The 16,428-nt window shown below is 42.1% G+C and overlaps 1 protein-coding gene across 1 annotated transcript in view; it reads right to left on the reverse strand.

Annotated features, from left to right (window-relative positions):
- Positions 1-16,428, reverse strand: part of GALNTL6 (polypeptide N-acetylgalactosaminyltransferase like 6) — a 1,235,246-nt gene that overhangs the window by 22,475 nt on the left and 1,196,343 nt on the right. The window contains exon 10 of the mRNA XM_012454670.2: positions 10,145-10,261. Within this exon, the coding sequence (XP_012310093.1) occupies positions 10,145-10,261 (117 nt within the window). The remainder of the gene's footprint in view (positions 1-10,144; positions 10,262-16,428) is intronic.

A 16,428-nucleotide genomic window follows, 5' to 3' on the forward strand; every position in this document is an offset into this window, starting at 1 on the left:
TGAGCTGAACTGATGCTAGCACCTTGAAAAATCTAATGTGAAGGAAAGCCAAGCTTGATGAAGCAAAGAATGGGCCAATTAATTTTCTAGGGTTGGTAAGAGTAGTTCTGCAGGGCAATGTAGAAAGTTTTAGACTCTAACTCACAGTAAGAAATGCAGTACAAAGAACACAAAATCAAACACCGCATGTTCTCACTCATAGGCGGATGTTGAACAATGAGAACACATGGACACAGGGAGGGGAGCACTATACACTGGGGTCTGTAGTGGGGAAATAGGGGAGGGACAGCAGGGGGTGGGGAGTTGGGGAGAAATGCCACATATAGGTGAAGGGGAAGAAGGCAGCAAATCACACTGCCACGTGTGCACCTATGCAAAATCTTGCATGTTCTTTACATGTACCCCAAAACCTAAAATGCAATTAAAAAAAAAAGAAATGCAGTACACACACACACACACACACACACACACACACACACACACATCCCTCCCCTGACTCCAATAGAAACAGAAGTTTCACAAAATATTATTTACCCTTATTGAGTTAAACTGACTCTGGTATTTCATCTCAATCTAAAATCTCACAACCTTCATATAACCCTTAGAAAATAACAAACTCTTTAACATCTTAGGAACTTGCCACAATCTGGCCTTTACTGTTGTTTCCATCTACATTATTTTCCTTCAAATTTATGTTCCAGCAATGCTAAAACATTTGTAGTTCCTCACACAGACCAGGCTATATATTTCCTTCTGTGCCTTGTTCGTGTCAATCCCTCTGGTTGGAAAGCAGACATTCACTAGTCAACATAGGTAATGCTCATCAGTCATTCAATATTTAGTTCAGGTGTCTGCTCATTCAAGAAGCTGTCCTCTTTGAACTGCTTACTCCTTCCCATCCCTTACCTTATTTCATCATGATCGTCCATTTACATTTCTGTAACCCTCCCTAGACAGTGAGATCCTTGGTTGCAGGGCTTGAATCACTTTTACCTTTGTGTTTCCAGTACCCGGAACAATTTAAGACACACAATAGATCCTCGATTAAATTTCTGTTGAATAAATAAAACTCATAATTATCTGTTAAATGTTGAGATAACTATCAAAATACATGAATGTCTTTTGGTCTCTCAAATGAGTTTGTGCTGTTTAATTACAACAATAACAATGATAATGCTTATATTTTGAATTTTCAACTTTGATGACTCTAGATTCAGTTACCTATTATTGGAACAGAAATTAATAGAAGTTTCCTGGCCAATAAACCTGCCGCTGGCTTTGATTAAATCTTTATTTTATTTAAATAGCACATTTCCCTTGTACTATAGGCCGTCCAATCAATGTGGGAACAAGTGGTCTTGATTGGTTTAATTCCCTCTCAGTCTCCATCTCTCTCTCTCTCTCCGGTTTTTACACACTCAGAAGGCCAGAGCTGAAAGGGACTGTAATCACTACTTAGTACAATCCCTTATGAGTCAGTTGGGGAAAATCAGGCCTGCAGAAATTGAGTGTCTTGCTTCTACCACAGCTCAAGCGTCCCTCCTTCTTTGGTAGATGGCCTTTTCATACTTTTTATTAAATGCATCAATTAAGTCCAAAAGAATACCTGTGTTACAGCAAACACAGGCAAATCTCTCTATTGGACAACTTTATTCACCTATTGTCACAGTTATATCTGAGGGCATCCTTAGGTGACTTCTGTTTCTTGTTTCTGGGTATTATAGCACCATTATCATGCTTGGATTTGTAACCTGATGGTTAGCCTGTCATTTTCACAGTGTCTTATGTATCATTATTACCTGTTTATTACTTTCCTTCATCCAAGGTGATACATCTTCAGAGTGTATCAATTGCTTTATTATTCTGCACCTATGATTAGGTGATTTTTTTCTCTCTTAGGTCTTTGACATGCTTCTTATTGCCATTTATCTTGTCTCAATGCCCGTGTCAAACCAGCCAGGCATTGAGTCTTTTCATTAGACACATTTTTCTGTGTGAAATCTTATCAATGCAGAAACAGATAGACATTATGAAATTATATTCATTGTTTGCTTTGGGTAATGTTATTGTGACATTTATAGTTTGTCTTCACTCTTGGCCTGCTCTTTTTGACAAAAGAATTTAGATTTTGTTCAGGTTTCCTGTACAATAACTCTTGATTTTTTTCAACCTTAAACTCCTCATTGTTAAAGTAAGTTGATGTCAGTTTTTCTGCTTTCTTCTTTTAAATGATCCTTTAAAACATAGATTTACAACGTGTATTAGTCCGTTCTCATGCTGCTAATAAAGACATGCCCAAGACTGGATAATTTATAAAAGAAAGGGGTTTAATTGACTCACAGTTCAGCATGGCTGGGGAGGCCTCAGGAAACTTACAATCATGGTAGAAGATAAAGTAAACATGTCTTTCTTCACGTGGTGACAGCAAGGAGCAGTGCCAAGCAAAAGGGGGAAAAGCCTCTTGTGAAACCACCAGGTATCATGAGAATGCACTCACTATCATGAGAGCAGCATGAGAACACACTCACTATCATGAGAACAGCCCTCATGATCAAATTACCTCCCACTGGGTCCCTCCTACAACATGTGGGGATTATGGGAACTACAATTCCAGATGAGATTTGGGTGGGGACACAGCCAAACCATATCATTCTGCCCCTGGCCCCTCCCAAACCTCATGTCCTCCCATTTCAAAACACAATCATGCCCTTCAAATAGTCCCCCAGAGTCTTAACTCATTCCAGCATTAACTCAAAAGTCTAAGTCCCATCTGAGAAAAGGCAAAATACCTTCTGCCTATGAGCCTGAAAATCAAAAGCAAGTTGGTTACTTCCTACATACAATGTGGGTACCGGCATTGGGTAAATACAGCCATTCCAAATGGGAGAAATTGGCCAAAACGAAGCCATGAAAGTGTGAAATCTAATAGGGAAGTCATTAAACCTTAAAGTTCCAAAATGATCTCCTTTGACTTCATATCTCACATCTAGGTTATGCTGATGCAAGAGGTGGGCTTCCACAGCCTTGGACAGCTCTGCCCCTGTGGCTTTACAAGGTACACAGTCCCCTCCTGGCTGCTTTCACAGGCTGGCATTGAGTGTCTGCAGCTTTTCCAGGAGCACAGTGCAAGCTGTCAGCGGGTCTACCATACTGGAATCTGGAGGATGGTGGTTCTCTTCTCACAGCTCCACTAGGTAGTGCCCCAGTGGGGACTCTGTGGGCAGCAGAGGTTCTCCATGAGGACCCCACCATTACAGCACACCTCTGCCTGGACATCCAGGTGTTTCCGTACATCCTCTGAAATCTAGGTGGAGGTTCCCCAACCTCAATTCTTGACTTCTGTGCGCCCGCAGGCCCAACACCACATGGAAGCCGCCAGGGCTTGGGTCTTGCACCCTCTGAATCCATGGCCTGAGCTGTACCTTGGCCCCTTTTAGCCATGCTGGAGCTTAAGCAGCTGGGACACAGGGCATAATGTCCTGAGGCCACTTTCTGCAGCAGGCTGGAATTTCTTCCCAGAAAAAAAATTTTCTTTTTTCATCTTTTGGCTGCATATTTTCCAACTTTTATGTTCACTTCCTCTTGAATGCTTTGCCATTTAGAGATTTCTTCTGCCACATACTGTAAATCATTCCTTTCAAGTTCAAAGTTCCACAGATCTGTAGTGCAGGGGCAAAATGTCACCAGTCTCTTTGCATAACAAGAGCGACCTTTACCCCAGTTCCCAACAAGTTCCTTATCTCCATCTGAGAACATCTCAGCCTAGACTTCATTGTCCTTATCATTATCAGCATTTTGGTCAAAGTCATTCAACAAATCTCTAGGAAGTTCCAAACTTTTCTGCATTTTCCTGCCTTCTGAGCCCTCCAAATCTCTAGGAAGTTCCAAATTTTCCCACATTTTCCTGTCTTCTTCTGAGCCTTCCAAATTGTTTCAGCCTCTCTCTGTTACCCAGTTCCAATGTCGCTGCCACATTTTTGGGTATCCTTATAGCAGCACCCTACCCTACCAGTACCAGTTTACTATATTAATCTGCTCTCATGCTGCTAATAAAGACATACCTGTATGTCTTTGTTGTAAATAAATTATAAAGGGTAAATTATAAAGGAGAGAGGGTTAATTGATTCACAGTTCAGCTGGCTGGGGAGACCTCAGGAAACTTACAATCATGGCAGAAGGGGGAGCAAACACGCCCTTCTTCACATGGCAGCGGCAAGGAGCAGTGCCAAACAAAAGGGAGAAAATCCCCTTATAGAACCATCAGATCGCGTGAGAATTCAGTCATTATCAGGAGAACAGCATGAGGGTAACCACCCCATGATTAAATTATCTCCCATCAGGTCCCTCCCATGACACATGGGGATTATTGGAGCTACAATTGAAGATGAGACTTGGGGACACAACCAAACCATATCACAATGTTAACTCTTACATCTTTGCTTCAATATTAATGTGATATATGTAATGTTGCCTGGTTCTGTTTGTATTATATGAGTAAGGTCACTGGATTTGGTACTGCAAGCACACCTATCATCGCTTGCTCTTGCTACCTGGCTTGAGACAACAGAAACTATTTTTCTCTGTCTGTGGATTGTAACGTTTTATTTCACCGTTACGAGGTTTGCAGAAACCTGAGACACAGCATGTTCCTCCTTGCAGTTTGCACCCATCAGTATGCTTTGTCTTGACAGTGACACTCTATTTTCCCAAAGAGGGAAAAGAGTCTGTCCGCTGGATGCACGCATCAACTTGCTTCTGTCTTTGTTTGTGAATCTTCCCTCAGGTCCTGGAAAGGGAGCCAGTGTTTGCTGCCTGGGGAGGATGAAAGCCTGGCTGCAACATTTGTTCCCCAGCATGACATCAGAGCCTGCTGCTGGGCCTGCTGGAGGGGGAACAGTCGAACTAGGCCAAGAGGGCTCCTCCTCCTCCCTGCTCCTCTCCCTTGGACTCAAGGGGAGCTGGGGAGTATTCTTTCCAGACCTTATAGTCTTATTAGGATCTATTTTTGTTTTTCTTTCTTGATCCCCAAAGGAAGCATAACACTACTATGATATCAAACAGCTATGCAGATCGCCCTGGCAAAATGAATCATACATTTGCTCTCTTCACAGAAACATCAGTCACCACCAATATTCTGCAGCATATGGCATTTTCTTATACAGGTTCTTCAACTGACTCTTTTTTATTTCCCATGTGACAATTTTGTTTATTCACTTTTTAAAAATTTTTGCCACTTTTTTCTTTTGAAATTCTGGAGCACTTCAACTCTAACAAGTCTCCCTTTGTGTTCTTTGAATGTTTTTGAATTAAAAAGAAAACCCATAATTTTCATGTTCTGATATGTTTTCCTCATGCAGGAATTTTAATCTAAATGTGGAAGAGTGATTCCTAATTCTTATAAGTCACTGAGTGATATATTGAATAAAGCTTACAGTTAATTACTGGCAAATGAAACAGCTTGTAATGTTTAACCTCCAAGTCAATATATGGCAGTATTTCAAATATGATGCATTTTTCACCACTTATCAACCGTATTTAATCCTACTGTAGCTTCATTTTTAGGCTCTCTAGAGACAGGAAATCTTTTTAAAGGGTTGTATTAACCTGGTTTTTCTGTTTTGCCTGTGTAGTTTTCTGCTTGTCTAGTGCTGCTCTCTGGTGACCATTTCTTGAATCACAGGCCATAGATTTTTGCAGTTTAGCCTGGGGTGGGGGCTGGAGGGTGCGGGGGCGTGGGGCGGGGTGGGGGGAATGAACCAACAATTTTTAAAGCGTATGCAATATCGTTGCCTTTGTTAACATCCATGTTCAGCTGTCAAATACAATCTGCAGGCCAGAGCAGCTTTTATTCTAGAGCATTGCTGGATAGAGATACTAAACCCAGTTCAGGCATTTAGGCCTGCTTTATAGTCACCAGCTGGCTACATGTGTTTCTCGGTTGGGCTGAATAGAGATGATAAAGAGGAACTTAGCCCAAGAAACGAAGCTTTTCCTGATGGCTTGCTCCTTTCTCTTTTTGAAAAAGTCCTTTTCCACTCTAGATGCTGGTCTTTCCCATAGTTTCTAAACCTTCTCTCTTGCTCCCAGGCTGAAGTCAGAATTGCTTGTCGGAGTTAACAGTCCAGCACTACTCCTCAGGTGCCTGGTAACATCCCCCATGGTGCTTATAGAAACAGACAGAGGAAGGAGGAGGCAAATAACTTTTCACTCATATTTGATTCCTATCAATAAATCCTGGAGTCACAGAGCCTTCTTTAAAACCCATCTGGTTTTATACACACACACACACACACACACACATATTATATATATATAATATACACATACACACATATACATACATACACACACATATATGTGTATGTGTATGTATGGCTGCATACATACACACATATGTATGTATATATGTGTGTGTGTTCGTGTATTTTTTTTTTTTTTGAGATGGAGTCTCACTCTGTCACCCACACTGGAGTGCAATGGCACGATCTTGGCTCACTGCAGCCTTTGCCTCCCAGGTTCAAATGATTCCCTGCCTCAGCCTCCTGAGTAGCTGGGACTACAGGCATGTGCCACCATGCCTGGCTGAGTTTTGTATTTTTACTAGAGACTGGGTTTTGACATGTTAGCCAGGCTGGTCTTGATCTCCTGATCTCAAGTGATCCACCTGCCTCGCCCTCCCAAAGCGCTGGGATTACAGGCATGAGCCACCGTGCCCAGGCCTGCAGGGTATATTTGAGTGACTAATAACTAGTATTTGCTGACTATGCTGGGAACAGATAAATGAAGCCAAAGTCCCAGCTGCCTTGGACCTGAGAGAGGTTTCTAATTTGGTGTTAGCATAAAGGGATTTGTGGGTGTTTGAGAGAAGGAAGGCAGGAGGGAGAGGATGTTGCTCTGCACCTGGTGCCTGTGCAAGATGCTGCTGCATGATTTATTCTTCTAACCACGCTGTCCAAGACGGAAGAACTATGGCCTAGAAATATTTAACAATTTCACAAGGCCTTTCAATTTAAACTAAAATCCAGGTTGGCCTGGCTACAAGGCCCACTGTCCTTCCAGAATACCATGAGGCTGTGGGGAGAGGGTTCAAAGGTCGGATCAGTGGCTAGAGGAGAGGCACTGTGGGTGGACTGAATGACTCTGGGATGCGTTGTGGACTTGGTCTGTGGCTGTTTCCCTCACATCGTGATTCTCTGCGTTGCAAAGTGTGGTAGACGTGGGGCAGGGAGGGGCAGGGAGGTGGAGCGAGGGAAGTGAATCTCAGCACATCTGAACAACTGTTCAATGTCCTGCACTGGGCATGGTGGACTTTCTCCAGTTTAATGTACAAGATGAACACTGGAGGAACATAGGAGGCAGTAATGCGTTACTGGGAACTGCTTGCTTACCTTTTTCTTTTCATAAAAGGTGAGTATGATGAGTACATAAATATCTGCTATGATGTTTTCTATAGCTTTCTATTGAAATAGTTCTTTTTAAAATTTTGAGACGGAGTTTTGGTCTTGTTGCCCAGGCTGGAGTGCAATGGCACAATCTTGGCTCACTGCAACCTCTGCCTCCCGGGTTCAAGAGATTCTGCTGCCTCAGCCTCCTGATTAGCTGGGATTAGAGGCATGTGCCACCACACATGGCTAGTTTGTATTTTTAGTAGAGACAGGGTTTCTCCATGTTGGTCAGGCTGGTCTCGAACTGCCAACCTCAGGTGATCTGTCTGCCTCGGCCTCCCAAAGTGCTGGGATTATAGGTGTGAGCCACTGCGCCCAACCTGAAATAGTTCTTAATTTAAAATGAAAACAGTGAAAAGGGTTAGGTGAGCTGAGTGGTATGCACCTGTGGTCCCAGCTACTCAGACTGCTGAGGCAGGAGGATCGCTTCAGCCCAGGAGTTTGAGGTTGCAGTGAGCATTAATCATACCACTGCACTCCAGCCTGGGTGACAGAGCAAGACCCCATCTCTAATATATGAAAAACAAAAACACTAAAAGAGAGTAAAGACAATTCTACCCATTATCTTTTCTCTTTCCTAGGTGACACAGTATCAGAAAAGCTGCTTGCAAGGACTTTCAAATTTCTAAGTGGGTTAGAAATCACACACACTTAAACTGAGTTGCATTGAAATGTTTTTCGATTAAAAGCAATACAGTCTTACATAGAACAGAATAGTGAACCCAGAAACAAATCCCCACCCTACAGTGAACTCACTTTCAACAAAGGTGCCAAGAACATATACTGAGGAAAAGACAGTTTTATTAATAAATGGTGCTGGGAAAACTGGATATTCATATGCAGAAGAAGGAAACTAGACCCCTATCTCTTGTCATATACAAAAATCAAATTAAAATCGATTAAAGACTTAAATCTAAGACCTCAAACTATACAACTCCTACAAGAAAACATTGAGGAAACTCTCAGGCCATTGGTCTGGGCAAACTTTCTTGAGTAATACCTCAAAGCACAAGCAACCAAAGCAAAAACAGACAAATGGGATCACATCAAGCTAAAAAACTTCTGCACAAAGTGAAGAGACAATCCATAGAATGGGAGAAAATATTTGCAAACTACCCATCTGACAAGCGATTAATAACTGTAATATATAAGGAGCTCAAACAATTTAAAAAATGGGCAAAAGGTTTGAATAGATATTTCTGAAAAGAAGACCTACAAATGGCAAACTGGCAGATGAAAAGTTGCTAGCATCATCGATCATCAGAGAAATGCAAATCAAAACTAACAGTCAGATATAAACTCACCCCAGTTGAAATGGCTTATGTCCAAAATGCAATGACAAATGCTGTTGGGGATACAGAGAAATAGAAAACCTTATCCATTGTCGTTGGGAATGTAACTTAGTACAGTTACTATGGAGAACAGTTTGGAGGTTCCTCAAAAAACTAAAAATTGAGCTACCATGTGATCCAGCAATACCACTGCTGGGTATATACCCAAAAGAAAGGAAATCAGTGTATTAAGGAGACATCCGCACTCCCATGTTTGATGCAGCACGGTTCCCAATAACCAAAATTTGGAAGCAACCTAAGTGACCATCAATAGATGAATGAATAAAGAAAATGTGGTGCTATACACAATGGAGTACTATTCAGCCTTAAAGAAGAATGAGATCCCGTCATTTGCAGCAGCATGGATGGAACTGGAGGTTATTAAGCTAAGTGAAATAAGCCAGGTATGGAAAGACAAACATTGCACATTTTCACTTATTTGTGGGATCTAAAACTCAAAACCATTGAACCCATGGAGATGATAGTAGGAGGATGGTTACTAAAGGCTGGTGAGGGTGGTGGGGGTGGGGGCGGGTGGCAGGTGGGAATGCTTAATGAGTACAAAAAATAGTTCAAAAGAATGAAAAAGACCTACTATTTGATAGCACAACTATAGTCAATAATAATTTAATTGCACATTTAAAAATAACTAAAAGAATATAATTGGATTGTTTGTAAACCCAAAGGATAAATGCTTGAGGGGATGAACACCCCATTTTACATGATGTGATTATTATGCATTACATGTCTGTATCAAAACATCTCATGTACCCCATAAATACATACACCTACCATGTACCCACAAAAAAAAAGCAAAACAAAACAAAAATTGAATTACAGCCTTAAAGTATTTCCTAAAGTCCACATTGGGGTGTCGTCGCTTACATCCTTCACGTGTGAGATTAAAAACTACTACAACGCAGGAGGCCCATGTAAAGTGATCTGTTCACGGTCAGGGGAAAAGCAAGGTTAGATAATGTCACAAACACACAACAACAGAGTCATTAAAGTCATGGAATTTAGTTGGAAGTGTTCCACAGCACTCTACAGGCTTTGTGTATTCAACTCTCGTTCTGGGAAAAGAAATAAGGCTAGAGTTGCCGTCCACATTTCTCCCATGCTTTCTCATATTTAAAGCATAACTGTGTATATTATCTGAACTGATGATCACATCTGCTCTGCGAATAAACATAAACAGAGACTAAGTGATTCACTGAACCGCAGGGCTGGCTGATGACACAGCAGCCTCGCTCCAGGTTCCACACGCACCACCTGCACCATGCGGAGGTTTGTTCCGGCTACATCCCCCTGTGTCTGCCTCAGCCCCCCACTGGCTCCCACTGCCCTGGCTTCTGGGAGCTGACGCACCTGTTCATGAGACCATGTTCGTTCAGAACCATCCTTGACACAGATGTCCAGCCTCAGCTCTGTTCCGGTGGCTCCATGCTTGCTGTCCACACAGAGATTTGCTGCTATGTTTCGGATCTGTGGAAAGAAGAAAGAATGTTGAGTGTGGGGCTATGATGTATTTTATCACTGGCTCCTAACCACCACAGTATAGATTAAGTAAGACCTAGACGATCTTTCTGATTACATGCATGTCGAATGAGACTTTGAATTTGTGTGCAATTTATGAAGAAAAATCAGGGAATTAAATGTAACGTTGAAGCCATCTTCACAGGCTTAACAAGAATTCTGGGCAGAAATGTAGTTATGATTAAGTATTAATCAGTCTGCACTTTAATTCGGTGACCCACTTCCTTGTCACCCAAACTCTGTAGCATTAGATACTGACCATTTAGATCTCCACTGTTCCTATACATAGGATTTCTACTGTTAGAATCATATGGTTTTTGTTTAAGAATTGCTTAAGCAGATATTGAATTCCAGCAGAACAGCTGAGGGCAGCCAGTTTAAAGACCCTCACAGAGGAAACGGATCAACATGAGAATATTGTTTCTTCATCTTCTGTCTCATGACCTCATCCTGCTCTCTGTGACCAATCAATGATCTCCCAATTTCAGCCTACTCCAAAACCCTTAAAAATCCTAGCTCCAAATTCCTTGGGGAGACAGATTCGAGGTTTCCTTCCATCTCCTCATTTGGCGGCCCTATGATTAAACCTCTTTCTCTGCTGCAACCCCATATCTTGGTGTATTGACTTGCTGCACGCATCAGGCAACAGACCTATTATGGTTACAACATGGTCCACGCTGCATGCTACAGAACACGAGATGGTTAAACAACCAAACTGCAGCAGCTTGCCGCAAAGAATGTGTTGATAATGCAGTATAGGGGGCAGCCTAGAGTTCGTGACTTCAGTAAAAGGGAAGACTTTTCTTTTTAGACAGTGCTTAATTTGGATTTTATTATCTTCCTGCTTCAAAGCACCTTCCACCATTATCATGCTAGCGGGAGAGAGATCCAGTATGAGGTGGGTGTTGCAGATACAGTAAGTGATGGAGGAGCGTGAACCACTTATCCCTGCATGGTTCTGTGCAAAACATGGCGACCTTTGGTTTCAGTTTGGCTACAGTGGTCTCGGTCTACACCTGTTGTCGTAGTTTAGCATTGCTTTGGCTGATAAATTAAATGTCACTCTAGAGTATTAGCAAAATAGGAAAGACAGTATTAATGCTGAAATACTATACTGGATAAAGATTCTCTACATAAAACCTGACCTTTGAAAATTTGCAGAGTGGAAAAAGGATAATTCTTTACAATGATCATATTAGCACTGATATAAGGAACTCAATATTTACAGGTAGGAAAAGTGTGGACAATAAAAAGTGTCAAAAGCCGAAATGGCAACAGAAGTAGAGTCTGGGCAGAGACATGTCCTTTTGTCTTTTTTTTTTTTTGAGACAGAGTCTCACTCTGTCACGCAGGCTGGAGTGCAGTGGCACAATCTCGGCTCACTGCGCGCTCCACCTCCCAGGTTCAAGCGATTCTCCTGCCTCAGCCTCCTGAATAGCAGGGATTACAGGCATGTGCCACCATGCCCAGCTACATTTTGTATTTTTAGTAGAGACGGGGTTTCACCATGTTGCCCAGGCTGGTCTTAAACTCCTGACCTCACTTGATCCACCTGCCTCGTCCTCCCAAAGTGCTGGGATTACAGGCGTGGAATGCTACGCCCGGCCCTTTCCTCATATCTTCCTGCTTGAAGGTTTCACCAGTCTTCCTGATAGTGTCAGAAGCACAGCTTGTAGCAGAGACAGACATTCTTGATAGTTTGCCACTTAGGTGTGTAAGCTTACATAAAGCCAATGATCTTACTCCTTTTTAAGCCTTTACATAGTCCTGGATTATAACAATTCCTTTAGGTCCTTTTAAGAATGGAAATGAAACCACAATGGGCCCAACTGATCATTTTAACCAAGGTTCTTTTGCCTGGATGAGTAGATAAGGAAAGGAGTTTCTCTGCAACAGAAAAATACCCAACTGGACCTGTTCCTACTGGGGTGGGAAATGAGGAAGATAGAAGATTTTTATGAAATATTCAGAGTATCATGAAAGGGATGAATAATGCCGGGATAGAATGGTGGTGATGGAGAGAGATAGTTCCCATTTTATTTACTCTAGGAGTAGAGGTTGGGGTGCCAGTCAGGAGAGAATCAATGTGGTGGGTACTCATCTCCTTATTCCGGGACTCTGGCAACAGGTTGGGTTCATCTGCTACTGCTGGGCCTCTGCTTTCGGGGTCTCTGTCCCTGATGACAAGGTAACGTGAAATAATGCAGGGTAGAGGGGAGCAGTTCTTAACCTGGTTTTGCCTACAGATTTCTCTGAGAATCCAAGAAAAGTGATGGACATTTTTGAAACAAACAAAGAAACAAAACTCTAAGTGGATACGTCCAAGCACTTCTGTGTTGGTTTTCCTGGAATTCATCGACTACAGATTTGAACCCTGAAATAGGGAAATGTGCCTGCCCTGACCCCTTGAAAACTAGTTGCACTCCTTCTCTTAGTGTAGGAGACCTAGGAAGACAGGGAACGAACTTGGCTGGTTGTCAGAAGGCACCTGATTTACTCTCATTTCTTTTGCCTTTACTTCACCTTCCCTGAAACAAGTACCAGGGAGGAGCTTCTCTCTGGAATTTGTGAAGCCAAGCTTAAAATACACGATTTATAAAATCAATTTCCTGACATGTGATGGGGTTTCTCTAGTGAAATAGAAACGCCCAGAAGGTCAAAGGTAGATTTTGCTATCGCTGTCTTGAGCCTGGCACACTCTAAATCTCCTATTTGATCTCCTGACGTGAGTGCAGTGTGTTGGTTTTCTACAGCTGTCTATAACCTGAAAGCTGCCCGACAGAACTCTGAGCAGGCCTTTTTTTTCATTCTTGAGCCATTTAACTCGCAGACACACTCTTCTTAGAGAACCAGTATCAGTTTCTACTGAAGACAACTTCCCGGCACTATTTTTCTCGCTACTTGAGTCCAGGAGCTCTGAACACATTTGGGAAGAAAAAGCAGCTTCTTGCAGGTTCATGGCCAGTGGGCCCCAGATGGAGAAGATTTTTCTCCTATGTCGACTGGCATTTGAACCCACTTGTGGAGCGACTCTGCTCCTGGAAAAGGAGGATGTGGGGAAGAAGAAAACATACCCAAGCCAGGGACACTGAGTGACAAGTCTGCCAAATCTGCCTGTGCCTATTGGAGAGCCTCGTTTTGTTTTTAAATGTTATGAGCTCAAATGGCCTCTGGCAGGGATGGAGGATATCATTTTCTAAACTCTTGAATTTTCTAAATTCTCACTCAAGTGGCATCTGTGTAGACAATGGGATAAACTGCTTTGGAAGCCAAATTTCAGGTTTCAAAGGCTTAATTGTCTACATCTGTGTAAATTCCAGCAAAAAGATGTGCTAGAGGGGAAATACTTCGAGTTCACTATTGGATAAGGTAGGCAGCTGGATATGAGATTAACATCCAGCTCTTCCCCAGGATTCTTATCCAGCCATTCCCACTTGCTTCACTTCTTACCTGTCCACTCGCCTCTCTCCAGCACATAATCAGATTCTCTCATGTTGCTCACAAACTCAACTCCATTCAAATAAACAAGTGAATAAAATTCTAATAAAACTGATTTTAACACTTGTTTATTCGCATTACTAAAATTAAAAAAATATATAGACAAGAACACTTAGGATCATTGACATTTTTTCAACATGGGCTCTGTACCTGCGGCTGAAGGTGAAGCAGTTCACGCACACACACATGTCCAAACCTAGGACAAGGGATATCGAACAGGTCTATGACAGAATCAATCATTTTCAGGCCTTATTCCTTTGATGCCCAACTTCAGGGCTCAACATAATTGAAATTGTGTCAAGGAATTTTGAGAGATACTGAACAGGATTAGAAAACGAGGTGGTGCTTGGCTAGGAATGGGTGGGAAGGAGAAAAATGAGGAAAAGGGGAAACAATGTGTGACAGGATTACAGAGATAATCTCCTTTGGGGCAAGGATCAGGAATACGTCTGGCAGAGAGTAAAGGAGCAGGCTCAGCTTTAATATTGTCACCCCCAACCCCAACACAGGAAGTTTTTAGCAGAGAGGTACAAGAGAAGGGGAATGCAGCATAAATGTCAAGGTGGCTAGTAGATGTGGGGTAGGTAATTCAATTGGCTGTTAGAGAGGGTTAGCTTAAAAATGAGCCAGCATGGTCTGCTAATGTCTCCTGATAGCATTAGGTCTTTTAAGTAACAAGTGGTGGGTTCATTACTCATTCAACAATATTTGCTAGTTACCTGCTATGTCCCAGGCACTATGCCAGAAACTGGATATATAGCAAAAAATAAAAAAAGAACCAGTCTTCTCCTTTGTGTACCTGATGGTCTAGTGAGGACATCAGAGAGGACATGAATGGAAGAAAGGCTGGAGACTTTCAATATTTCTGGTTGTGAATTTTTAACATGGCAATAGAAATTAAGATACTCCCTTTTATGGACTATAGTTGATTTTATTTTATTTTATTTTTCTATTTATTTAGATAGAGTTTCATTCTTGTTGCCCAGGCTGGAGCGCAATGGCTCAATCTCTGCTCACTGCAACCTCCACCTCCTGGGTTCAAGCAATTCTCCTGGCTCAGCCTTCCAAGATAGCTAGGATTACAGTCATGCACCACCACTCCTGGCTAATTTTGTATTTTTAGTAGAGACAAGGTTTTAGTAGAGACTGGCTAATTTTGTATTTTTAGTAGAGGCAGGCTGGTCTTGAACTCCTGACCTCAGGTGATCCACCACCTTGGCCTACCAAAGTGCTGGGATTATAGGCATGAGCCACTGCACCCAGCCTATGGACTATAGTTGATTTTGGAATGGAAATTTATATGCAGAGCTGGAAAGACAGATGACACAAAAAGAGAACTGAATGGAGACTGAGCAGGTCCGGGTTCTGCTCATGAGCTACAAAAGGTACAAATGAGGTTCCCTATTACCTCATTTTTTTTTTTCAAGAGACAGTGTCTTCCTCTGTTGCTCAGGCTAGAGTGCAGTGGTGTGTTCACAGCTCACAGCTCGCTGCAGCCTTTAACTCTTGGACTCAAGCGATCCTCCCACTTCAGCCTCCTGACCATTTTAAAGCTCAGTTCATCCACTTACAGAAAGTCAACATTCTATTCTGAAAGTGTTTCTAAATGAAAGGCACCTTGTGGTTAGAAGTTCAAAGACTAAGAAAAACTGGCTTCTGTTCTTAAGGAGCCCACAATCCTATCAGGGAGACATTACTCTGAAGACAAAAAACTGGCTTCTGTTCTTAAGGAGCCCACAATCCTATCAGGGAGACATTACTCTGAAGACATCTTCCTAAGAGACTAAATGCTAAGTGAGGCCTGAAGAGGAAATGATCATTCTGAGTGAGACGGTTTGGAGTACTTGGTAAGATGGATCACACTGGAAGGGGCCCTGGGGATGAGTAGAATTGAATGTGCACAGCAAAGTGACAGAAGGACACTATTTTTTGTAGGAATCAGAAATCAACACAGATATTGAAGTTTGACAGTGTAAGTCATTTTTTTAGGGAATGGCAGATTCCTAAAACCATGGCTCAACATAAAGTTTGTAAAATGAGAACGATCATTCCTCAGAGGGCAGTTGTGAGGATTAAATGGATGCATGCCAAGTGCCTGGCACTGTGTTTGTACATTGTAAGTGGTCAGTAAATGTTAGCTGCTGTTTATTTGTTTGTTAATTTTTTTGGCTGAATCATCTGTGATGGTAAATGGGGTGCTGCTATGGTCAGATCACATTTCTATTAGATCATGTGATCACTCACAGCACTTACGTCTAAGGAGACCGCAGCTGAACAAGCCTTGGCCCAGCATTGCAGGCCTGTTCTTCAGTCTGTATCACCAGTTAATCTTGACAGTGCCTTACACAGTTTCCCAGGATCTCAATCTAGCAATCTGAGCATCACACCAAACATACCTAACTCCCTATCCCTCCGTGAATGAATAATTTCTGCTGATTCTAGTCCTAGATACTGAATGTCCCACTCCTCCCCTCTCCATTCCAGTCTCCTAGGCCCTTGGCATCTTCTCATGAGCTTTTAAAGAAAATTGTGATTAAAATATCCATAATATAAAGTTTATCATTTTAACCATTTTTAAGTGTTCAATTCACTAGCATTAAGTACATTCAAAATGTTGT

This window comes from Aotus nancymaae, unplaced genomic scaffold (assembly GCF_030222135.1).
Source record: "Aotus nancymaae isolate 86718 unplaced genomic scaffold, 86718_ANA_hifiasm-v0.15.2.pri h1tg000115l, whole genome shotgun sequence".
NCBI lineage: Eukaryota > Metazoa > Chordata > Mammalia > Primates > Aotidae > Aotus > Aotus nancymaae.